Genomic DNA, 27554 nt, shown 5'->3' with positions numbered 1-27554 from the left:
ATAATAGTTAAAATGCCCTTATACAATTCTAAGGCTGAGGTTATTTAATATCCGTTACTAATCTTATCACTTACATCAATAAATGGGATCTTCTTTGCTCTGACACAGATTTCATAATTCATTATAAAATCAATACAATTAGAACTGTTTACATATGAAGAGATACAATGACCAATAAGAAACTGCCACTACCTCGGGAAAATGAATGTGAATGGAAATGATCACTGTACTTCAATATTAAATACAGTATTGCTATTAACTTTAGGTACATATTCTTTACATTATAGAAGTACGTATTTATTCTTAGTTTATTATAATTCTTATTTATAAGTTTACCTATTATTTATGAAGCAGACATTGATCAAAAGCTTCTTGGCATTTCTAGAGATGATCATAATTCTTTCCTCTTGTGACTTTTTAAATTAAAAGAGTATAATAACTGAATGGTAATACTGAATACCCCCTATAAATCTTAGAATAAATCCTATCTGATAGTGATGTTTTAATCTTTAATATGCTGCTACAGCCACTATATTAATTTTAGGTTTCATGTATATTTATAGTCACAAGAATAAAAACTTGCGGTCCTGTTATTTTTGTTGTTTATTTGCTTTTGTTGAGTGGATTTGTTTTTTTGTCTTCTGCATTTTTTTTTTATTTTTTAGTTTTTGATGTTTGTTGTTATTGTTGTCATTATCCTCCTTTATCTTCCTCCGTTATTTGTTAAATATAGTCAGACCTTTTGCCATCAATTTATCCAGCTTCACAAAAATAAATGAGAAGTGCGAATGGTACAAGAAACATCACCTGACTGAAGATTTGATAGGACTCACTTGTCAAAAGCCTTAACTTGTTTCCTTGTGGAGAAAATTCTTTAATATGGTTTTCAAATTTCTCCAAATTGCCTACTTCTTCTTAGGTTAATGTTGATCATTTATATTTTCCCAGAAAAGCAATCATATCACAAAGATTTTCATATGTATAACCAATGTTTTATTAGTTTAAGCTTCCATTATCTGGTTGTAGCCTCTTTCTCATTTTCTGTGTTATATACTCAAGATTTTCTATTTTGTCTTATATTACCCTTGCCAGAAATTGTTGATCTTTTATTTTTTTTTAAGATTTTATTTATTTATTAGAAAGAAAGAGCACAAGCAGGGGGAAGGCGCAGAGGGAGAGGGAGAAGCAGAGTCCCCATTGAGCAAGGAGCCAAACACAGGGTTCGATCCCAGGAACCTGAGATCATAACCTGAGCCAAAGGCAGGCCCTTAGCCAACTGAGCCACCCAAGGGCCCCAGAAATTTCTTTTAAAGAACATTCTCTTATACTTATTCGTTATTTCCCATTGTTTCTCCATATTCTACTTCATTAACATTTTCTCTTTACTTCCTTAAATTATTTTATTCCTCCTTTCCCAGCTTCTTATATTAGAGGATGACACAGGTTCTTACAACATAGAAAAAAACGGACAACTAACTTAGGGTGGAAAAATCTCTATTATCCACAAAAATGATCCCTTCTGTTTATGTAACATATCAAGAATTGATTAAACCACATTAAATTTACTATCATAACTGTGAAATCTAACACCCAATGAAATATTCAATGCTCTACTGAATTACTTGTTTAAATATCATCTGGAACAGACTGCGAGGACAAATCTATAATCATAGTGAAAGAAAAATGGCTGAGTATTTTTCAGGCTAGAAATCAATTATACTTCAGATGCAGTGAGTATTACAGGTTGAAAGTCAATTATATATTTATAAAATTTGACAATATAAATAATTGAGCAATAGTCTGTTTTGTCCCTGAAAAGTATTATACATGGAAAGAGAAACCGAAATCATAACACAGATCTATTAAACCGGTCTTAAAATTACTTGTATAAACTACTGGATTTTAATGAATATAGCAATATGAATAAAAGGCTGAAGATAAGGCTGTGTGATAAATGTACTACATTGGTTGTTTTTAGGAATTATAGAATGGGGAGATAGTGAAGTAGGTGAAGGGGGTCAAAAGGTGCAAACGTGTGGTTATAAAATATATATGTTATGGGGATCTAGTTTATAGCATGGCCACTATAGCTACTAACAATGGTTGTATATTTGAAATTTGCAAAGAGAAATTTGTCAAGTAAAGGCTCTTACCACAAGAAAAAAAATATAACTATGTACAGTGACATATAACTAGACTTGTGATCATTTCAAAATGATCATTTCACAATACATACCCATATTGAATCATATTATATGCCTGAAACCAACACAATATTATATTTCAATTATATCTCAATTTTTTAAGAAGTACGTAAGTACTCTTTCAAAATTTTACATTATATGTGTGTTATCTGTAAGCATGGATGGAAGTGTTATCAAAACATTGTAATAATGGGGCACCTGGGTGGCTCAGTGGGTTAAAGCCTCTGCCTTCAGCTCAGGTTATGATCCCAGGGTCCTGGGATCGAGCCCCACATCAGGCTCTCTGCTCAGCAGGGAGCCTGCTTCCTCCTCTCTCTCTGCCTGCCTCTCTGCCTACTTGTGATCTCTGTCTGTCAAATAAATAAATAAAATCTTAAAAAAAAAAAACACTGTAATAATGGATTTAGACAATTTAAAACAATTTCTGTACCACTTCCTGAACTTACTTCAGTTGTGTGAACACATGACCCTTCTAATAAAACTCTCTAGCAAAAATTCAGGAAACTGGGGCGCCTGGGTGGCTCAGTGGGTTAAAGCCTCTGCCTTCAGCTCAGGTCATGATCCCAGGGTCCTGGGATCGAGCCCCACATCGGGCTCTCTGCTCAGCAGGGAGCCTGTTTCCCCAGCTCTCTCTCTGCCTGCCTCTCTGCCTACTTGTCATCTCTGTCTGTCAAATAAATAAATAAAATCTTAAAAAAAAAAAAAGTTCAGGAAACTTATTTTCATAAAAAAAATAATAACTGATACTCTCTATTAGATGTAATTCCATGTATTTTATTTCTATATGTAAAGGTAGTCTGAATTAATTTTTTTTCTGGATTTAAAAGATATATATGGAGGTTTTTTACCCCATACCCTTGTTTATTTCTGCCAGCTTGAGAAGAAATACTATTAGTGCATGGATATAGAGTCAGAACATCTTACATTCAAATACTGGCTCCTCTTTTACTTGTGTGATTCAACACAAAGTACCTGAGTTTAACTGCCCTCATTTTGCAGGCCTCATGTGAAGACAAACTGTCACAACATATGTAAAGAATCAAGAGCGTTTGGCACATAGAAATAATTCAAGTAATTGCTACCAGAGAAAAAAATTAAAATTATTCTATCATTTTATAAATAGGCAGTATAACTGTATGTCTGTACCTCCAGATATAACTTGATATTAATCCCCCCAAAAAAGTTCTGAAAGTTTTAAAATCTCTTAATGTAATAATGCTCCCTAAACTTCAGATACAACAACATATTTTGTATTATGGCTTACCTATTATTTTTCCAAATCATCCTTTTTTCCTTCTACCCTGACCTAGAACAATATTTAGATATCACAGTTCTATTTTAAAAATATAAGCAGAAAAATAAAATCATAGGGATTAATTTAAAGATTATCACTGACCTCTTAGAATCATCCTATGTCTGGCCAGTGGTAGTGGACCTCACTATACCCATCATTGTTTTGAACTTACATAATAATGTATGTCTATCTACAGATTATTTCCTAATATAAATTCCTAACAACATGAAATTTTTTCAGTAGTTTACAAAGCAAGTAGATTTAGAAACATTGAATATGTTAAAAAAAAAAAAAATCTAGGTTACTGATTAAAAGTTAAGTGCAGGACCTAACAGGAGCTTATGATTCCCAAAAGCTTCTAAAATTCACGAATAAATATGGGTATTTCAAGTCAACTAATATAATGGGTTCATTAGTTTCAGGCTTTTGTTATAAAACATCTTTAAGAGTAACTAATGATATGAAATGTGATTATTGCCTGCTATCACCACAAAGGAGTGATATCATGTTAAGCTTACTGGTAAAACTGAGCAAAGTACATTCCTTTTTTCTTTCAGAATTGAAACAGGGCAAGGAGCAATTTCTGTGTATCAGATAAAATTATGTAAAGAAAATAGCATATATATCTTAAAAGAAAAACTTTTCATCAGATAGTCTCTAAATGGTCCATGAGAAAATAGGCTTCTTTCCTAGCCATGTAAATAAACAGAAAAAAACAAAACCAAAAACAAAAGTTTGCTCCTAGGGACATAGGATATCAGACATATTTATGATATTATGGGTAGTAAAATATCTACCTTGATGCATTTTATTAACAATTGATTAAAATGAGTGAAGAATTCACCTCTTTTGAAATATATGTAGTATCAGAATTCTATCAATCACATGGGTTTTATAATCCAATACTTTAAAATCATTGCAACATCTCTTATGGGATTTAAGCCTCTCCATCTGAGCTAACAGTTAAGTGTAGTTTAAAAAAACTGCCATATTAGTAAATATATTCTGGAGCTGTATATGGCATTTATGCCACATGTCATTTATAAATAAGAAAAAAAATTTATCTTGTTAATAACTACTTCTCCAGCAAGGATTTTTCATTTGGGTTTGGGGAGGTCTGTCCTTGCCATAATAGCTCAAATATACGACCACAGAGGAAGTTATAAGATACAGGTTTTAAATTACATGTACAGTGTATTTGTCTAATTGAATAAATTTCTCTTCTCAGCAAAAAGTAAGCCTAGATAGATAGATTTCCCTTTTCTTTCAACCCATGCCAGATATCACCAGGAGGTAGGTAACCTTAAACCACTGGCTCTGGGTAAGAAAGAGAAAAATAAGCTTAGTGAAGAAGCATGGATTGTTCAGTTTACCTTCCCCTCTGAAAAACTGTGGAGAATGGGCACCAAAAGAAAATTGCCATCCCATACTGCAAGACAAGGGGTCCCTTTGAACATTTTACTTTCAGATGCAAAAAAAAAAAAAAAAAAAAAAATTGCAAATTTATCAAACTGATAACTTCATTTTTCATAAAATAAAAATGTCATTAACCAGTAATAAAGTAACAACACATTATTCAGATGAAGCAGACATAGGGAAAGCATTTATGGAAGTATCTATACTCATTCAAGTAAAAAAAAAAAAAAAGAATTATTTCCAGAAAAATGGTAGTATATACATGGTAAAGCATGAAACAGTAGAGCATGAGAATCTGGGACTGTACAAACTGGAGGTGTTCCCCCCACTGAAAGCATTCCTGTTAAAAAAGAGAAAATTAAACACTATGCAAATCAACACAAAACTCATGCTGATCTAATTTAGATCATAGCCCAAGAGACTGAGATCCTGGTGTTACAAAGTCCAAAACAAGGTAAATGTAGAAAAAGGAAGTTAAAAGTGAGCTCATCCTATCTACCTTCCCTTAAAAATCTAGATTTTGTTTATTTTCATTCATCTTTTCATTTTTTTCTATCTGTTCTTTTAGACTTAGCCTACAAAATATTTAGATGCAACCAGAACATAAACACATATTAAAAATTAAGTTGTGGGCACCTGGGTGGCTCAGTTGGTTAAGCAGCTGCCTTTGGCTCAGGTCATGATCCTGGAGTCCCAGGATCAAGTCCCACATCAGGCCCTCTGCTCATCAGGGAGCCGGCTTCTCCCTCTGCCCCTCACCCCTTTCATGCTCTCTCTCTCTCTCTCTCAAATAAATAAAATCTTTAAAAAAAGAAAATTAAGTTGTCAAACCAGTTTGATACTATCAATATAACACCATATTCATTAAACTAAGTAGTAAACATCTTATTATGCCTGGTCCCTTCCTACAGGGATTTGATCCTTCTCTAAATGAGTCCAACACCGGAGTCCCTGGCAAAGGAAGTGTCTTGGTGCTCTTGCCAGTCTCCCCCATGTTTTCCTCAAGAGAGGACACATAACCCAGAAGGGTCATCCAGAGACCTTTCCTAGGATGAACAGAGACACCAATGCAACTCCTTCTGAGTTTGAAAAGAGTCAGGATATTACAAAGGTGTATGATTTTTTCATCTTTCCAATTGATATAGAGAGAGTCCTACAAAGAATGGAGTGAACCCAAAAGAAATCACAGACACAAAATATAGAAAAATCTCTGAAACAAAAAACACTGCCTCTAATTATGCCTACATTTAGTCAACCCCAGGAATTTTCAGTACAGGAGTTAATAAATTCTCTTTTGTGTTGAAGCAAAGTTAGAACAAGTTTCTATTACTTGCAAACAAAAAAATGTCATAAATATAAGAGACAAAGAAGAGATTCAGATTTTGCCTGTTTCCATTAATATCTTGCTGTACCCCCCAGGGCTTTCCAGCCAAAGAACCGCAGATTTTTCCTAGGGATTTTTCTAACCTGACATACATAAATACTCTAAATTATCCCATTATCCTAACTTAATTACCAGTACCTTTGGAGGAGGGAAAAGGTGGGAGGTGAAGATGGAACCACATCATCTATTGATAACTCCCCAGGTTTAGTACATGTTCTATATCTACTCTGACACAAACAGTTCTTTATTAGAGGATTACATCTATTCTTAATCATGAAAATACTAATTATATGAAGTATTATACATACCAACCTGTTTTTCTGATCCCAACTAAGTATTAATGGAACTTAAAACAAATGAACAAACAAAAAAACAAAAAACTACAAGCATTTAACCAATTGTTATATGACATAGTACATCAAAAAACAAAAAACAAAAAACAAAACCCTCAACCACACTACATCAATATGCACAGATATTGACGCAGAAGCCCCAAACAAAGAAATCACAAATACTATTCACCTACTATTCTCACGGGTATGATTAATGAAAAGACTATTTCAGAAAAACAGCCATCATCATTTCCATTTCCAGCAGTTAAATCAATAGTCTCTCGCCACAGGTTTCAAAGATGAACCAAACCAGAGAAAGTAATGCATACTCACAAATTATAAAGCATGTCAGCCATGTTGCTGCGGTAGTACAAAGCATTTCTATAGGCGCTTTCAGCTTCAGAAATTTTGCTCTGACTCTTCAGAACATTTCCGAGGTTACCCCATGCTGCCAAGAAGAGAAAGAAGTATTCAGGCTGAGCGTCAATCCAATTACACATGACATAATATCAGGCCATCAGGAAGTACCACAGTGAGAGAAAACCTTCATAGAACATTTTGAAGAAGGAAAATTTATTTCCTTTATACTCCAACACTTCATCAAGCCAGGAGATTAAATACAATCAAAGTCTTAAAAAAATTAAAGTAATTATTATGTCTCAAAGCTGATATACATATGCAGTTCATCATAAGGCCAAGAACAATGTTATCTTAAGCTCACCTACAAAGACTTCAGGCTCTTTCAAATTTCGGTAGGGGTCTTCCTGGCCTGAAATTATTGTATACTTACTGAACGAGAAACTGTAAGAAATCATCTTAAAGTAAGCAAAGATTTCATTCAAACCTGATAAAATTGATAAATGACGTGGATGAACAGGATAAAAAGCAAGATAACTAAGATCAAAGCAATAAAGAACATATTGGTAAAACACTGTATTCCTTAAAGTGGTTAAATACACATGGTTTGTTCAGATACAATATTCTTTTATACCTTCCCTGCTAATAAATCTATTTGTAGGAAAACCACTGTCTCATTATTTTCATACATAATATTTATTTTTCTTAAAGATTTTATTTATTTATTTATTTATTTATTTATTTATTTATTTATTTTAAAGAGAGAGAGAGAGAGGGGAGAGGATATGGGTGCACAAGCGGGCAGGAGGGGCAGAGGGAGAGGGAGAAGCAGACTCCCCGCTGAGCAGGGAGTATGATACAGGGCTCGATCCCAGGACCCTGAGATCATGACCTGAGCCGAAGTCAGACACCTAACTGACTGAGCCACCCAGGAACTGCCATACATAGTGTTTAAATAAAATCTGTAATTTCTGTATGCTCTTAATCTTTCACCTCAAGTAATGATGATTTGTCAACATTCAAAAGACCAAAGATACACTGTCAACCACTGTCTGTATAGAAAGCCTCTCAAGCTGACCTGGCCCTCCAACTTGGATACTTGTATTATCTTTCTTCCTTACCACAAGGACATGGGGTGTGGAGTCCTGAAATTGGAATCCTTCCCAGGTAGAAGACAAGGATGAGAAGAAGGCTTATGTGCATCAAGGTATATTAACTTGGGTAATTACTGACTATATCTGAGGAATGAAGGGGTTTGGGTGTACCCATTTTTAATGCATAAAAAGGTGTATAATCTTGCAAAGGCAAAGTCGCCGGTGTGCCCTGCTAATTTAACACTGTGCCTTAATTTACTCATCTGTAAAACAGGAAAAATAATTCGTATTTCATGGGTTTTGTGGTGAGGATTAAATGAGTTAATGTATGTAAGGTGTTAAGACAGTGCCTGTCATGTGGCGAACACTCAACAAATATTTGCTATTATCATTAATATTATTGTGATCGATACTTTTTGTAATTTATAATGTCAAGCTCTGCTTATAGAATATCAAATATAATGCACTTTATGGCCTTATATCATCTACAGAGAGTAATAATTCTCTATATTTGGAAAGTCATATACCTTCTTTTTCCTCTGATGGAAAACAGAAGGAAAGCACTGCTCGTACAATTATTCATCACCTAATAACATCACATACGACATCACACTCCTGAAATGGATCGTCTCGCTGAGCTCTGAACCCAGTCCTATACATAAATACTCTGTCCACTCTGTGAGTGAGGAAAACAGACTCAGAGACACTAAAGAACTTGCAAAGTTAATACAAAAGTATCAGAGCAGGAATTCCAATCCAAGTCTGGTGGCTTCCAAACTTTTTCCACCGTCCACCTAGCATTTTCAGACCACATGTCATCTTTCACCACAAACCAATATTCACACACTACAAATCAGACCTTGGCATTATAAATCCATGAAAAACTGAATCCATGAAGTGAAAGATGAAACTTAGTTTTAAAATATGGTCAAATTAGCTTAAAATATTCTCAAATTCAAATACTAAATTTAATAACAGGAAATACAAAATGGTAGGAAAAGCATATAGTAAATTATAATTATCTTCAAATTTAATAAGGTTAATATCACACGTATTTTATATCTAACCCTTCCTCCCCTGCCACCAACATTACCAAATGAATGAAGTATGGCTCTGTGGAAACTTCTAACAGCCAGGCTGTTTTCAACACACTTCACCTCTCCCAAAGTTCTGCTCTGATTATGGCATTAGTAAATGAAATTCTATTTACACTGGAATCACTCCAGAGAAATGCCTCCAAATATTAATTGAAGCACCAGGAAAACACCATTATAGTACTATCTCATCTAGCCCAGAGTCTTAGAATACAGACACTGAAAAAAACAGAGCAAAGAACTGCTTTGAAAATTTTAAGGCCTATTTCCAGAGAAACAGATTGACATTTTTCTCAGGTATTTATATATTAGTGAAATATTAAGCTAATAAGTGTCTCTTTAATAGTCAACAGACAGGGGGCGCCTGGGTGGCTCAGTGGGTTAAGCCGCTGCCTTCGGCTCAGGTCATGATCTCAGGGTCCTGGGATCGAGTCCCACATCGGGCTCTCTGCTCAGCAAGAAGCCTGCTTCCCTCTCTCTCTCTCTCTCTGCCTTCCTCTCCGTCTACTTGTGATCTCTCTCTGTCAAATAAATAAATAAAATCTTAAAAAAAAAAATAGACAACAGACAGAGTTATGTTTAGAATATATGTTTACTGAGTTGGTTATTCATTTGTTCACTCATCTACATATGCAATTCTTAAACCAGTATTTGCTAAGCACCTGTTTGGTGTGGAGAACCTGATAATGGACCAGGCACCTGGACCTGCACGTACATGCAAGTTTTCACCCACACAGAGCTCATGTTTGAAGTGGGAAGTGGAGTGGGGAAGGAAGAACCAACCACACAACAGAGTAAATGAGTTAACTGAGATAATGGTAAGTGCTAATGATAACTGTTAACAAAATAGCCATGTAAGATGGAGGGTTGAGATGAATTTATACAGAGATTATCTTAGGAGGAAATGGAGGTGATGTCTAAGGAGGGAAAGATAAGGGAGCCAGCCTTGCAAAGACTGGTGAATCCAGCTAAGGGAAAGAGTAAAAGCAAAGGATTGAAGGTGGCCCCCACTGGGACAGGCAGCAGGGGAGATGATTACTTCAAAGTGAGAACACAACCCAGAATTAAAAATCCCTGGCAAGGTTATCTGAGGCAAAGCCACAATGTGATGCCAAGTTTCTTGTTTTTTGCGCGGCTAGAAGTCTCTCACATCCTTATGATTCAGTCATTGCCCTGGGTGCCTGGGAAATGAAAAATGAAAATTCCCAAATTAAGAATATATGTTTAAAACAATTTTACCTACTTACAGATGAAAGAGGAAGGAAGGGAGAAAGCAGGGGGGAGAAGAAGGATGGACTTTGATGTCCTGAACTCAGACACTCACAATCAGGCTACTTTTTTTTTTTTAATTGTCCCTACACATTCTTACAGAATACCAATTTGAAACAAGGTTATTTTGAATCCATTATAAGTGAGACAAAGCAAGATTACTTCGTAATTTTACCAAACACAAAAAAGAAAAAGGCTGCAGTAAACCCACAAAATACCAAACATCCCTCTCTCTTGCTAAATGAATGACTTCTTTATCCAGTCACAGAATTGCTCTAGCATCCAACCTAGAGAACAGTCCTGCTCCTTTAGACCTTCTCCCAAATCACCCAACCTAAATTCAAATCTTATGATATAACCTCAGGATCCCCACAGTGTAATGTTCCCTCAATCAGAGTAGCAATTAAGCCAAATTCTTTACTATCAATATGTTCCTGAATTTCTTTGGCGGAAAGACATTGATGGAGGATTTCAACATACTCAAATAGGAAAACAATTCCTTTTCAATATCTTCCCTGCCTTGTTCTTTTTCCTCATGCTCTTTTATTACCTTCCTACCAGTCTACTCTTTCAGTGTTTTGAAAGAGAAAACAGGCAGATTGTGACTCCCAGGCATCCAGCAAAGTAGGCAGGTCACCCTGAGGGCCACCTTCATTAGCTCAATAATTCATCTCACATTGGCCGTGAACTTTCTGGTATCACGCCCAATCACTGTTCTCCTTACTCATAAGTTTAAGGCATCAAAATCCCTTTTCTTATAATTCTTCACAAAATAGAATATTGTATTTACCAAAATAAATTTTGGGTTTTATTTTTTCATTTAAGGGAAGAGCTGCCAAAACTTACACTAAAATTGTTGTACCCTTGTTTTGTTTTCTTTTGTTTTTTGGTATGAAAACTGCTGTCACTATTCTAATTTAAATGTGATTGATTCTTGCATCAAGGCTACAAAAGCTCAATGTTAACATAAACATCACTTCTGAAAATATAAAACTGCCCTACAGAATTCTGACCTAAATTTTAAAATGCCATTAGCTGTCAACTAAATACTAATTCTTTTCATAGAAGCTATTCATTTAACATTTTTCAATGATAAAACAAAAGTGCAAAAAATCATTGAATTAAAAAACCACTGAAGATTTAGCTACCGCAGATATGGTTGAGAGGAAAACACATTAATCGGAACTATAAAAAGTACATTTTAAAGGTTAATGTTATGATTTCACATCTATATAATTATCCTATAGAATTAATCAGTGCAGCTATAGTTTTTTTTTCTATTACTTAAATTTGATCACATCAACCAAGTCAACTTTTTTATATCAGATCAATTTTTAAATCTAGCTAGTCTAACTATTTGGAAGTATCCAAGCCAAAAACTTGAAAAATACAGAGAAATTTCCCAAGGCTCATTGGTGGGACAATTTAACATTATAAAGATGTCAAATCTCCAAAATTAATCTATAAATTCTATGTAATTTCAATCATACTTTCACATTGTTTATTAATAAACTCAAATTTTTTCTAAGCATAATATAAGAGAAATAAAAAACTTGATTTTTATACCATATACCATATACCAGATAGTTTTAAAAGTTAAATGTGAGGGCACCTGGGTGGCTCAGTGGGTTAAAGCCTCTGCCTTCGGCTCAGGTCATGATCCCAGGGTCCTGGGATCGAGCCCCGTATCGGGCTCTCTGCTTGGCAGGGAGCCTGCTTCCTCCTCTCTCTCTGCTTGCCTCTCTGCCTACTTGTGATTTCTCTCTGTCAAATAAATAAATAAAATCTTAAAAAAAAAAAAAGTTAAATGTGAAAAGGTAAAGCTAACAAGAATATGTAGGAGAATTTCTCTGTGGAAGGAAAAGAGACTTCTTAAAAAAACCTCTAACTCAAAAAGTTTTTAAAAATTATGAACTTGATTATCTCAAAATTAAGGACTTCTAATTATTGAGGGATAATATGGACAAAGTTAAATATGCATTCATACACTAGGAGAAGATAATTCAAACAATGTAAATAAGAGACTGTACTTTGAAGAAAAAAACTAACAAAGCTACTTGAAAAAGATAAGAAATCCAATAGAGAAAAAAAAATGGGCAAAGGATTTGAACAAAATTGAAACAAAACAAAAATTTTAAAGCATTTTAACTAATATTCAAATTCCTCAATAACCCAGAGAAACACGAGTTATTACAATAAGATTTGAGATTGGAAATATTTAGAAAACTGGATAAAGCCAAGTTCTGCTGGGTTGTGGGGGAAGGCCCTGTATCCTGTTAGTGGCCATGTAAGACTGTGAGAGTCGTCCTGTAGGGCCATCTGACAGAACTCCGTCCAATCAACAAGAATCACTAAGCCCAGAACAAGCCCTAACCAGCAATCCCACTCCCAGAGAACATGTAAGAGGGTGTTTAATGAGAGCCTCTTAGTGTTGGCTGACACTGGGAACCAAATCAACGTGTCATTGTCATGGGAGTAGCACGTGGGACATACACTTTATAGATTACAATGCAGAAATGAGGACCCGCAAATTCCCTGTAAACACTGTCACATGAACGGACCTTAGAAAGCTGACAAAGAATCAAAACATCAGAGGCATTCTGTGTCACAGATCCAGAAATATATATTAAAAATTCATTCCCAAAATATCACTACACAGTTTACAAAGATAGATTATAAATCGAAGGATGCAAATCGAGTACATTAGAGCAGTTGTCCACGGTGCAAAGGAAAAAAGAAGTTAGGGATAGAGATAAAAGGGAATAATCACAGGAATAGAAGAGAGGAAATCTGCAGGGATCATCCCAGCCATGCTCAAACTGGCCATGAACCTAGGAATATAATTAATCTAACTGCCTGCAACTGGGTTTGGGGTGGCTGAGGGAACACAAGGGAAATGGAGGGGAGGGGAGGAAAGGAAAGAAGAGAGAAAAGAAAAATTAAGGTCACATCCCACATTCTTTCAAAACAGAGATGGGGTTATCCTATATCCTACTTAAGGCATAAAGGGTTTAACAGTCACTAAACTTTTTCTTGTACTAAGACAATCAGAAACAGATGTTTGGGATTATCTTCAAATTTTCACTTGGTAATTACACTTTGGGCCAACAGAACGTAAAGATCTTACATTTTCATTAATATTTAATGCCAATTCCATTATTTTTTTACATGTTTAGGCCCATATATTTTAGTGATACATTCATTTCATAAATGTACCTTTTGTTAAAGTACAGTTTTACTAGAATAAAATCACTAAAATTCGTCCAGGAAATTATGAAGCCTAAAAAAATACATCAATGCTTTGAAAGTTTGTATTTTAATAGACAGTGTGTGCACATGAATCCAATTCACAGTTTAAGCTCTGGAGATAATATAATATTTGAAGTTTAAGAAATGTAATTATTCTAAAATCTCAATGTACTTTTTAAAAGTTCTTCCCAATAGCATCTGAAAATATTCAGAGTACTCATTTTATTCTTGTTTTACAAAATGAATATGATCAGAAGTTTCTCTCATTTGAGGCGACTGCTATCCCATCCCATGGACTTACCTTCTAGCCCTACGAGACAAGGTAGATGAAAAAGTGGAGCAGAGGAGGCAGAGAAAGAATTTTAAAAATTCACTGTAATAATAAAAGTAATAAGAGTGCTTTCATTTATTTAAAGCTTGCTATATGCTTGTCAGTGTCCAGAGCTTAACCTAATAAAAAAATATTTGAGGTATCTTACTATACCCAATTCACTGACAAGAAAACTGTGGTTAATTCCCTAAGTAGCAAAAAGTTACTGACCAGGAAAAACCAAGATATGTTAGTTTCCCGGCATCAGAATCTATTTAGAGGTAATGTTATCTCACGCCCTCAATATTTAGTTTGAATATAAAGTAGAATAGCATAATACTCAGTATTTTTACATATTTAATTGAGGGCTGGAGAATAATATGAAAACAAAATAAATTATTCAAATGAATCATCCCCTCAGAACTGCTAGGGGCAAACAACAACAACAACAACAAAGAACAACAACAACAAAAACACTCCAGAAGCAACAACAAAACAGCTATCCCGGAGGTTCCTGGTCAAGATGGTGGAGGAGTAGCAGACTGAGATGACATCAATTATCACACCAGTCTGAACACCTACAAACCCAACAGGAGATCAAAGAGAAGAAAAGCAGCAATTCCAGAAACAAGAAATCGACCACTTTCTGAAAGTTAGGAGGAGCAGAGAAGTGAATCCAAAGCAATGAGAAGATAGACTGCGGGGAGAGAGACCGCCTCCAGCAAGCAGTGCAGCAACAGAGCACAAAATCTGAACATTCAGAAGTCTGCTCCACTGAGGGACATCACACCCGAGGCTAAGCAGGGATGGAGCCCACACTGTGGTTCCAGGTCCCACACGGTCACAGAAGGATCAGGGGTATCTGAGTGTAGCAGAGCTCACAGGTATCAGAGTGGGAAAGCCGACTACAGAGAAAGAGCCGAGGAGGGGCTCTCAGCTTGGCCTTACTTTAAACTGTGATCTGTGGCAAAGTCGGGCCACTACTCTTTAACCAGAGACCCCACAAGTGGCAGATCTGGGGAGACTAACCCTCATCCGCCATAAGAGCAGCGCAGCAGGAATTTGCTGAGTTTGGAGACCCCAAACGGGGCTGTGTGCCAGAGACAAAAATGCTTGGTCACAGGCTGGGTGAGCTCACAGCGCGGCTGGAGACCAGGGAGAAGGGAGTAATTGAGCGCTTTACTCCGAGGGCACACTGAGGAATGGGGAACTGAGGTCTTGGCTCCTCCGGCAGGAGATTGGGAGTCCGCCATTTTCATTGCAGACCTCCAGAGCTTTACGGAAAGCATTCAGGGAACAAAAGCTCCCAAGAGCAAACCCGAGCAGGTTACTTAGCCTGGCCAAGGGCAAGGGCAGCGTCACTCTGCCTCGGGCAAACATTTGAGAATCGCTACAACAGGCCCCTTCCCAGAATAGCAGCAAGAACATCCAGCCTAGACCAAGCTCACTGATGGAGGAGAAGAGTGTACTTCCAGAGGAGGGGAAAACAAAGCATGGAATTCATGGCTTTCTGCCAATGACTCTTTACTCTTGCAAAATTAATTAATTTTTTTTTATTTTGTTTTGTTCTTATTCTAATTTTTTAAACTTTTCCTCTTTCCTCTTTTAACATCTTTTAACTAGTTTATCTTAACAATACCTTTCTTTAAAAAAATCTTTTTAAAACTTCATTATTATAGTCATATTTTATCCCTCATTGTATCTAACTTTATTTTTTGTATACATATAGAGTTTTTTCCACTAAAAAATTTTGGGATACCATTTCTTCTAATAGATCAAAATATACCCTAAATCTAGCACAGGGTTTTGTTCTAGTCTCCAGCCTGAGCAAATTCTCTCCACTTCCTTTTTTTTCTTTTTCCAAAGACCTTATCAATACTTTTTTCAGAATTTTTTTAAAATTTTCATTATTATATTTATATTCTATCCCTTCATCATATTTACTCTTATTTTTCTGTATATATAAGTTTTCTTTACATAAAATTTTGGATTGCAGTTTCTTCTAACAGACCAAAATACACCCAAAATCAAGTGGGTGGCTCTGTTCTGTTCACAAGTCTAATATATATACTATATATATACAAATATATATACAATATATATATATTTAATATATATATAAAAGATTTTTTAAATTTCTTTTTACCCCCTTTCTTTTTCCCCTGATTTAGGGTCTCTTCTGATTTGGTTAGCATACATTTTTCTGGGGTCTTTAACACCCTTTAAATATTTTATCCTCTCTTTCATATATTCTTATCTGGATAAAATGACAAGGCAGAAAACTCACCACACACACAAAAAAAAAGGACAACAGGCAGTACCGAAGGCTAGGGACCTAATCAATATGGACATTGGTAATATGTCAGATCTAGAGTTCAGAATGACGATTCTCAAGGTGGTGGATGGGCTTGAAAAAGGCATGGAAGATATTAGAGAAACCCTGTCTGGAGAAATAAAAGCCCTTTCTAGAGAAATAAAAGAACTAAAATCTAACCAAGCTGAAACCACAAAAAAACTATTAACCAAGTGCAATAAAAAATGGAGGCTCTTACTGCTAGGATAAATGAGGCAGAGAGAGAATTAGTGATATAGAAGACCAAATGACAGAGAACAAAGAAGCTGAGCAAAGGGAGACAAACAATTCCTGGACCACGAGGAGAGAATTCAAGAGATAAGTGATACCATAACATGAAACAATGTAAGAATTGAGACTCCAGAAGAAGAAGAAAAAGAGAGGGGGGGCAGAAGGTATATTGGAGTAAATTACAGTAGAGAATTTCCCTAATTTGGCAAAGGGAACAAGCAGCAAAAATGGGAGGCACAGAGAAACTCCTCAAAATCAATAAAAATAGGTCCCACCCCATCATCTACTAGTAAAACTTACAAGACTTAGTGACAAAGAGAAAATCCTGAAAGCAGCTCAGGACAAGAAGTCTGTAACATAAAATGGTAAAATTATAAGATTGGTAGCAGACATATCCAGAGACACCTGGCAGGACAGAAAGAACTGGCATGATATATTCAGAGCACTAAATGAGAAAAACATGCAGCCAAGAATACTATATTCATCTAGGCTATCATTGAAAATAGAGAGAAAAATGCTTCCAGGACAAACAAAAACAAAATAAACTTATAAACACCAAACCAGCCCTACAGGAAATATTAAAAAGGGTCCTCTAAGCAAAGAGAGAGCCTAAAACTAGTAGACCAGAAAGGAACAGAGATAATATACAGTAACAGTCACCTTATAGACAATACAATGGCACTAAATTCCTATCTTTAAAGAGTTACCCTGAATGTAAATGGGCTAAATGCCCCTATCAAAAGATACAGGGTAGGGGCGCCTGGGTGGCTCAGTGGGTTAAGCCTCTGCCTTCAGCTCAGGTCATGATCCCAGGGTCCTGGGATGGAGCCCCGCATCGGGCTCTCTGCTCCGCAGGGAGCCTGCCTCCACCTTTCTCTCTTTACCTGCCTCTCTGCCTACTTGTGATCTCTGTCTGTCAAATAAATAAATAAAATCTTTAAAAAAAAAAAAAAGATACAGGGCATCAGAATGAATTAGAAAAAAAAAATCAACATGCTATCTACAAGGAACTCATTTTAGACACAAAGACACCTCCAAATTTAAAGTGAGGGGTGGAAAACAATTTACCATGCTAATGGACATCAAAAGAAAGCTGGGTTGGCAATCCTTGTATCAGAACAATTAGATTTTAAGCCAAAGACTGTAATAAGAGATGAGGAACCTCTGTATCATACTCAAAGGGTCTATAACATATTTAAAGGGTATGTCCAACAAGAAGGTATAACAATTTTAAATATCTATGCCCCTAACATGGGAGCAGCCAACTATATAAGCCAATTAATAACAAAATCAAAGAAATGCATGAACAATAATACAATAATAGTAGGGGACTTTAACATCCCTCTCACTGAAATGGACAGATCATCCAAGCAAAAGATCAACAAAGAAATAAAGGCCTTAAATGACACACTGGACAGATATATTTAGAACATTCCATCCCAAAGCAACAGAATATACATTCTTCTCTAGTGCACATGGAACATTCTCCAGAATAGATCACATCCTGGTCACAAATCAGGTCTCAACCAGTACCAACAGACTGGGATCATTCCCTGCATATTGTCAGACCACAATGCTCTGAAGCTAGAACTCAATCACAAGGTGAAAGTAGGGAGGAACTCAAATACATGGAAGCTAAAGAGCATCTTACTAAAGAATGAATGTATCAACCAGGAAATTAAGGAAGAATTTTTAAAAGTCATGGAAACAAATGAAAATGAAAACACAACTCGTCAAAATATTTGGAACACAGGAAAGGTGGTCCTGAGAGGAAAGTATATAGCAATATAAACCTTTCTCAAGAAAAAAGAAAGGTCTCAAGTACACAACCTAACCCTACACCTAAAGGAGCTGGAGAAAAAACAGCCAAAAAGCCTAAACCCAGCAGGAGAAGAAAAAGCATGAGGATCAGAGCAGAAATCAAGGAAAGAGAAACAAACAAACAAAAAACAATAGAACAAATCAATGAAACTAGGAGCTGGTTCTTTGAAAGAACTAGTAAGATTGATAAACCCCTAGCCAGACTTATCAAAAAGAAAAAAGACCCAAATAAATGAAATCATGAATGAAAGAGGAGGGATCACAACCAACACCAAAGAAATACTAACAATTATAAGAACATATGATAAGCAACTACACACCAGTAAATTTGACAATCTGGATGAAATGGACACATTCCTAGAGACATAGAAACTACGACAACTGAACCAGGAAGAAACAGAAAACCTGAACAGACCCATAAACAGTAAGGAGATTGAAGCAGTCATCAAAAATCTCCCAACAAACAAGAGCCCAGGGCCAGACAGCTTCCCAGGGTAATTCTACCAGACATTTAAAGAAGACTTAATACCTATTCTCCTGAAACTTTTCCATAAAATAGAAATGGAAGGAAAAACTTCCAAACTCATTTTATGAGGCCAGCATTACCTTGATCCCAAAACCAGACAAAGACCCCATCAAAAAAGAGAATTACATGCCAATATCCTTGGTGAACACAGATGCAAAAATTCTCACCAAAATACTAGCCAATAGGATCCAACCATACATTAAAAGGATTATTCGCCATGACCAAGTGGGATTTATTCCAGGGCTGCAAGGTTGGTTCAACATCGATACAATACATTAATAGAAGAAACAACAAGAAATATATGATACTCTCAACAGATGCTGAAAAAGCATTTGCCAAAGTACAGCATCCTTTCTTATCTAAACTCTTCAAAGTGTAGGAGTAGAGGGTACATACCTCAATATCATCAAAGCCATCTATGAAAAATTCATAGCAAATATCATTCTCAATATGGAAAAACTGAGAACTCTTCCCCTAAGGTTAGGAACATGGCAGGGATGTCCATTATCACCACTGCTATTCAGCAGAGTACTAGAAATCTGAGCCTCAGCAATCAGACAACAAAAGTAAATAAAAGGTATCCGAATCAGCAAAGAGAAGTCAAACTCTCTCTTTGCAGGTATGATACTTTATGTGGAAAACCCAAAAGACTCCACTCCAAAATTACTAGAACTCATACAGGAATTCAGAAAAGTGTCAGGATATAAAATCAACTCACAGAAATCAGTTGCATTTCTATACACCAACAGCAAGATAAAAGAAAGAGAAATTAAGGAGTCAATCCCATTTACAATTGCACCCAAAATCATAAGATACCTAGGAATAAACCTAACCAAGGAGGCAAAGAATCTGTACTCAGAAAACTACAAAATACTCATGAAAGAAATTGAGGAAGACACAAAGATATGGAAAAACATTCCATACTCATGGATTGGAAGAACAAATATTGTGAAAATGTCCATGCATGTGTAGGTCCAAGCAACCTACACATTTAATGCAATCCCTATCAAAATACCATCCATTTTTTCAAGGAAATGGAACAAATTATCCTAAAATTTACACAGAACCAGAAAAGACCTCGAATGTTGAAAAAGAAAGCCAAAGTTGGTGGCATCACAATTCTAGACTTCAAACTCTTTTACAAAGCTGTCATCATCAAGACAGTATAGTACTGGCACAGAAACAGACACATAGATCAACAGAACAGAAGAGGGAGCACAGAAATAGACCCTCAACGCTATGGTCAACTAATCTTTGACAAAGCAGGAAAGAATGTCCAATGGAAAAGACAGTCTCTTCAAAAAATGGTGGTGGGAAAACTGGACAGCCACATGCAGAAAAATGAAACTGGACCATTTCCTTACACCACAAACAAAAATAGACTAAAAATGGATTAACAACCTCAATGTGAAAGAGGAATAGATAAAAATCCTTGTGGAGAACATAGGCGGCAACCTCTTCAACCTCAGTCGCAGCAACTTCTTCCTAGAAATATTGCCAAAGGCAAGGGGAGCAAGAGCAAAAATGAACTATTGGGACTTCATCAAGATCAAAAGCTTTTGCACAAGAAAGGAAACAGTCAACAAAACCAAAAGACAACTGTCAGAATGGGAGAAGATATTTGCAAATGACATATCAGATAAAGAGCTAGTATCTAAAATCTATAAAGAACTTATCAAACTCAACACCCAAAGAACAATTAATCCAATTAAAAATGGGCAGAAGACATGAACAGACAGTTCTGCAAAGAAGACATCCAGATGACCAACAGACACATGAAAAAGTGCTTCACATCACTCCGCATCAGGGAAATACAAATCAAAACCACAATGACGTACCACTTCATACCAATCAGAATGGCTAAAATTAACAAGTCAGGAAATGACAGATGCTGGCAAGGATGTGGAGAAAGGCAAGGATGTGGAGAAAGGGGAACTCTCTCACACTATTGGTGGGAATACAAGTTGGTGCATCCACTCTGAAAACATACACATCCTCAAAAACTTGAAAATAGAACTACCCTATGACCCAGCAATCACACTACTGGGTATTTACCCTAAAGATACAAATATAGTGATACATAGGGCCATGTGTCCCCGAATGTTTACAGCAACAATGTCCACAATAACCAAACTACGGAAAGAACCTAGATGTCCATCAACAAGATGAATGGATAAAGAAGATGTGGTCTATATATTCAATGGAATACTATGTAGCCAACAAAAGAAATGAAATCTTGCCATTTGCAACGACATGGATGGAACTAAAGAGTATTATGCTGAGCTAAATAAGTCTATCAGAGAAAGACAATTATCATATGATCTCCCTGATATGAGGAATTTGAGAGGTAAAGTGGGGGGTTTGGGGGCAGAGAAGGAAAAAATTTAACAAGATGGGATTGGGAGGGAGACAATCCATAACAGACTCTTAATCTCACAAAACAAACTGAGGGTTGGCAGGGGGAGGCGAGTATGGAGAGGGTGGTTGGGTTATGGATATTGGGAAGGGTATGTGCTATGATAAGTGCTGTGAAGTGTGTAAGCCTGATGATTCACAGACCTGTACCTGTATGGTATTTTCCATACCACAGAAAATTTAATGCCAATTTATTGTTTTATATTTATTTGGATATATAATTTTAAATGTCCCATTTTCCAGTTAACTTACTGGAAATAGAACATACTCTGTGTAAACAAAGTGTTGTTCCTCAGAGACGCTGGGGACTTCCATACATTAATCAAGATCTTGTAAGTGGCCTGTAGATGCCTTGCACGGAAGAGAGATTTTACAAAGCATTGTTTAATAAGTACATGATTAATTCCTAAGACTAAGCATATATGATGATTATATGAAGGGAAAGCAAACAGCTGCTTCTAGGTATCACTAAGTTTTAGAAAATCTGATCTCGGAAGTTATTTTATTTTCAAAAAGAAATCAAAATTTTTTCTGCTAAAATATCAGGAAGTGAAGCAGTAGGAATAACTTCTATCTCAAGGGCCCTTCACACTGATATTCAACTGCATCTACAAGGTATCCACTTATGAAGAAACTTGACCTTCATTCACAATGAAAGCTCCTCTTGTACTTAGCCCACAATCTGCCACAGTTTATTTTATGTTCCTTGAAAGACAGAAGAACAATTAAGTATTCCCATCTTGCTAAAGTTGTTCTAAAGGGAAAATCAAATGTGAGTTCCCTCTAGAAATGCTAAGTGATCTACAGCAACAAATACCTACAATTTTTTTTTTCAAAGCCCTCATTCAAATACATAGTATTTCTAAATTCACAGACTAACTTCAAACTTACTCTACTGCAATTTCCTATCTCTTCATATATTTCACAAAATCAATGCATGGAGGAGATTTGAGCAATTTTTTCAAGGATATTTTTACTTTATACTAAAAGTCTGAAGACATGTATGTTTGCCTATTATAAAAGCTAAAATAATTTTCTTATGATTTTGGCATATAATGCTCTTCAAAAAATTAGCTAAGATGAATGACTTCCAATATTACTATTTAAACGAAGCTACTTACCATTCAGGTCTAGATCAGCCATCACACCTGAGGGTTATCCTATCAGCATGTTCATCTCAACTTGTGCTCAGTTGGTGTACTGAGCACTTGTGCTCAGTTGGTGCACTGAGCACAACCACCAAAATCAGTCAAGACTCTAACTTTTGACTTCTGCCCTAAGTTAGCATTTATTTTTACCATAGAACTTTCCCACAGATCTTTAGATCCTATATCAAAATCATGAGTTCTATGTAAGGATATGGCAAAACTGAAACATTTAACCACATAAACTAAGGTGATAAATCCCGAGTTTTGTTTCCTTCAAATAGGGAGTTACTTGTTGGAAACCAGAATGCTACCACCAAAAAGGATTAAATACGGAAATCTCACCAGATAGCAAAGCCAGACCAGGTGCGAAAGAATATAAATACAGGAGTGCCTCATGCATCAGATAAGAATTCTGCCAACTTAGGCTCTAGGCCTATTTCTAGGCTAATCTTTGTATATATATATTAACTCTTTTAATTCACATAACACAGGAGATTACCATCCAGCTGATACTAGTTGAGGAAACCGAGCCTGGGATTAGTCAAGCCAGACTTGGAAGCTAACCCTACAGACCCTTGCTTATAATCACAATGGGATACCGGGACTTTCCGTGTGTTCCCCAAAATGGTATAACCAAAGATATAATTTAAGTATCATTTTAAATTATAAAGGTTAATTATGTTAAACTCTCTTATTTTAACAGAGACAGAAAAAAGCAAAAAGCAGAAGGAAACAAACAAAAAAAAAGCCACTAAGTGCATGGAACTTAAGATAAATGTGAATATATATTTTTTTTAAACTACACTCCTTCCATTAGTGAAGATTGTAAGGGGGTCAACATTTGTACCCTGGGCTCTTTACTCATTATTTGATAGTCACATCACATGACTCCAGGGAGATAAAAGCCCTTATAAACCTGTAAGAATTTATTTTTCCTAAAGTAACTAAGTCTTGGATTATTACAAAAAAGAACATATTATTAAGTGGGTGAAAGAAAAGAAACTATCTAGTTAAAATGTTAACTAGATGTAAGTGGACATAATATAAAGATTATGATTCATAGGACACCAGAATGCATATATATTTATATGTAATTATAATTAGAGCAATTTAATAATATGCAATTACTTTTCTTGGTTCTTCATCTTTGGTTACTGGAGACCTAGAACTAAATTTATTCTTATTAAGGAAATTATTGAAAATGGCAAGGTAACATTTAGTATTCCAATAATATGTTAATGCTGTCTCGAAAACACTATAACTCACTATAATATCTATGTGCCTAGTGCAATATCCATAAACTCAATTCAGTCCAGGCTTTTTGTTTTAATACGTTTAAGGTTGTTCCTTAGCATTTTAGCATCTATAATCCCCACCATAGTCCTGATTTTGCAATGAGCAGCACCCACATCCATAGTCTAGTGTTTGCTGCCAATACCATTCCTGATCTGTGCTGCTGGGTCTCCTTTGAACCTACCTTCATTCATTAACTTCTCATCGTCTTTGGAATTTTTCCCATAGACTCCCCATAAAAACAAAACAAAAATCTGCTCTACATCCCTTTCTTTCTTTTTTTTTTTTTTAAGATTTTATTTATTTGACAGAGATCACAAGTAGGCAGAGAAGCAGGCAGAGAGAGAGCGGGAAGTAGGCTCCCCGCTGAGCGAAGAGTCTGAGGCGGGGCTCGATCCCAGGACCCTGAGATCATGACCTGAGCCAAAGGGAGAGGCTTTAACCCACTGAGCCATCCAGGCGCCCCTACATCCTTTCTAACTGCAATGCAAAATTTAAGATTAACCCACAGTACTGTGGGTTAATGACAGTAAATACAATCGAATTTACAAGTGTAAGGACTGGAAAGGGGAAACAGTTTGGAAGCACCTGAGCCTTGCCTGAGCTTCTCAAATCTTACAAATAGACCCCTTTCATGCTGCTAAAAGTAGGCAGTAAAACACTCGGTGAATAAATAATCGGCATGCCACAGAGAGTCACCCTATTTACCAACATACCAATTCAGAGGAGGCTTTTTAGAATTTCCTCACTATCTCCTGAAATCAGACTGAGTCCATGTAGTTCTTCAATGGGAACCTTTAGATTGATAATAAATTCTAAAAAGTGGTTGAGCTGCTTATGACTTTTTGTCAGAAATTTATATGTCCCAAAGAATCCCTTGTTTCTGTCATGACTGGTATCATCTAAGTCTGGCTCAGCTCTGAAAGATGAAAAACATGCTTAGAGAGGCCAAGAGTTTTTATACAACTTAACAGGAGTTGTAAACTCCAGTGTGGAAAAAGAGAATTCTTTTATTAGTTTTTAATCCCCTCCTTTTCTCCTATAATCCAATCTCATCATCTACTTTATATCACAGTGAATCCTATCATCATTAGGAAAGAGCCTGTCCTCAAATGGCCCCAGGTCAGTTTCCTAGGACGTGTCATTGAAAGCAATTTTATTTATTTATTTTTTTTTTAAATAAGTAGACGTGGGGCACCTGGGTGGCTCAGTTGGTTAAGTGGCTGCCTTCAGCTCAGGTCATGATCCCAGGGTTCTGGGATCAAGCCCCACATCAGGCTCCCTGCTCAGCAGACAGCTTGCTTCTCCCTCTTCCTCTGCCTGCCACTCTGCCTACTTGCGCTCTCTCTCTCCCTCTCTGTCAAATAAATAAACAAGATCTAAAAAAATAAAAATAAAAATAAATACGTATACGCCACACCAAGCCTGGAACCCAATATGAAGCCCAACACAGGGTTTGAACTCACGACCCTGAGATCAAAACCTGACCTCAGATCAAGAGTCAGATGCTGAACCAACTGAGCCACCCAGGCGCCCCCACTAAAAAGAATTTTGATGTGGAAATATAAGACAAAATTTCCCAAACCTAAGTTTTAGTCCTGGTCCTGTTAACAATGAGATTCCAATACACAGAAGTAAATTACCTGACTCTTTTATTTATCAGCAACAGTAAAAGCGGTAATTTAGTAAACAAGAAATGTGTGCCAGACCCTGGTAGGTATGCTACACATACTCTGGGCCACACAGTAGCACTATCTGATCAATACACACATCAGCAACTGCGGGCTCCGAGGGCTTGTGACAACACTACAAATAAGGATAATGAAAACAGCTGTTCATGGTCTGGGTTAAGAGCAGTGCCCACGCCTACCTCTTCCTGCAAAGTCTGCACTCTTCACCATGCTGTTTCTCCTTAAGCGTTCTGCCTCTCTTAATTTCTCATCTGTGAAACAGGTAGAACGATGCTTGCCCAAGTTAAACTCTAGCATGACTGAGACAATTAAATGAAATTATAGATATATACCCTGGAAAGTACATTATTATGGATAAGGAATGATATTTCATTATCATCCATTAGAAGTACGACCAATTAGATATACACTGTCATATTACATCTTCCTGTACTCAGTACCTCTGGGAATGCCACTGAGAATTTATTTCATTGCCAAGTAAATCCAGACTAACAAAAGCAAAAAAACTCAAAGCAGAATTAAACACTCCTGAAGCCAGTTTTAAGGTGAGAAAAATAATGAAAATCCTAAAATTCATATTTAATTTTATAAAAAAGAGATCTTCTTCTAAAATAAAAATAAAGCACATCTCAAATACAGTATATTGGGACACTATTTTACACCTTACATTAACCTCTATATATTAATTTTTGATAGTCATTTTTATCAACTCAGCAGCTAAAGCTGAATATGGCAAAAGCAGAGTCAATACTAGAGAAAGGGGAAATTTAAAAAGAAATAATCAGTAAAAATATAAATTTTGAGAATAAAGTATGTGAGTGAAAAATATTTATGCATGCTAATGAGAAAAAAAGAACAATTATCTATTGAATAACTATATGAAATTTCCAAAAATAAATACCAATTATCTTTGATAATGCACAAAACTTGGGCAACTATCATTTGAAATTATTTTCTTCTGTACTTTCAGCTGACTATTAACAACTAGAAAAAGAGGGAGGTTTATTGCCTCTGCTGTTTTGTTGTTACAGGTCACCAGATAAGGGTTCTTGAGAAAGGCTATGCAGCAAATACTTGAGGCATTTTTATATCACATGAAAAAGTTATTGAAACAAAGAACGCTATTTCTCATTTAACAGAATTAAATATACAATTCAGAAAGTTTGACCTCCAAACAGTGAAAGGAAGCTACTACCCAGATGGGTAAAATAAACAGGAAGAATCAGAAGGGTCAATGCACTAAAATGACCTTATCACATCAATGGAGCAGTGTAAGAGAAGGGCTGGCTTATTCTCCTGAGGCTCTAATCTTAACTAGATTGGGCCACGCAGGGAATTCTCAGAGGCCATTACAGGATCTTTTGCAACAAACACATCCCCTGGACCCTTATTAGTCATTAATGAATATTACCATCTAGAAGTTATGATTAGATTATGTGGTTGTTTTTAAGATTTTTATTTATTTATTTGACAGAGACTAAGAGAGATCACAAGTAGGCAGAGAGGCAGAGGGAAACAGACATCCTGCTGAGCAGAAAGCCCGATGTGGGGCTCGATCCCAGGACCCTGAAATCATGACTTAACCCACTGAGCCACCCAGGCACCCAAGATTATGTGGTTTTAGAGACATAAATCTGTATATCTCATCTGTGAGTCCTAAATAATATTGACCTTCAGACTAGTTTCATGTCAGGTTGTTCAAAACTCACAGAGAATCTGTATTTTTCCTACCAAATCAGGATTGAGGTTAGGATACACTTCTTTAAGTGTACCAACCTTTTAACTTAAAACCTCAAAAGTAAATATCTACTCTAGTTTCAACTTGGGAATGAGAACCAGTAGCCACAACCAAAGCATGGTAGGCCTCTGAGCAAAGTACCACATAACCTCTTGCTTCTAGAATCACACCAGAGAGCAACGAGGCACGGCACAAGATGGACTTTAGTGCGTGTATCACCTGTCCTCAAAAAGTAACTCAAAATGATTGTCCCAATGTGTAACAGCAAAAGAGATTTTAAAATCCCATACCAGTGCTCCCAAGTAATAGAAATCAAGGGCCAAAGTAGTCTCAAA

The 27554-nt window shown here is 36.2% G+C and overlaps 1 protein-coding gene and 1 non-coding gene across 2 annotated transcripts in view; both read right to left on the bottom strand.

The window, feature by feature from the left end:
* TMTC2 (transmembrane O-mannosyltransferase targeting cadherins 2) overlaps positions 1–27554 on the bottom strand; it is a 432486-nt gene that overhangs the window by 188965 nt on the left and 215967 nt on the right. The window contains 1 exon segment of the mRNA XM_047741689.1: positions 6964–7078. Within this exon segment, the coding sequence (XP_047597645.1) occupies positions 6964–7078 (115 nt within the window).
* LOC125108011 (U12 minor spliceosomal RNA) lies at positions 11036–11185 on the bottom strand. The gene has a single exon (XR_007129732.1). It is a non-coding gene; the product is annotated as a U12 minor spliceosomal RNA (small nuclear RNA).

The sequence above is a fragment of the Lutra lutra genome, chromosome 8 (assembly GCF_902655055.1).
Source record: "Lutra lutra chromosome 8, mLutLut1.2, whole genome shotgun sequence".
NCBI classification, from domain to species: Eukaryota; Metazoa; Chordata; class Mammalia; order Carnivora; family Mustelidae; genus Lutra; species Lutra lutra.
The sequence above is the reverse complement of the archived record's forward strand: the minus strand, read 5'-3'. Positions and strand labels throughout refer to the sequence as shown.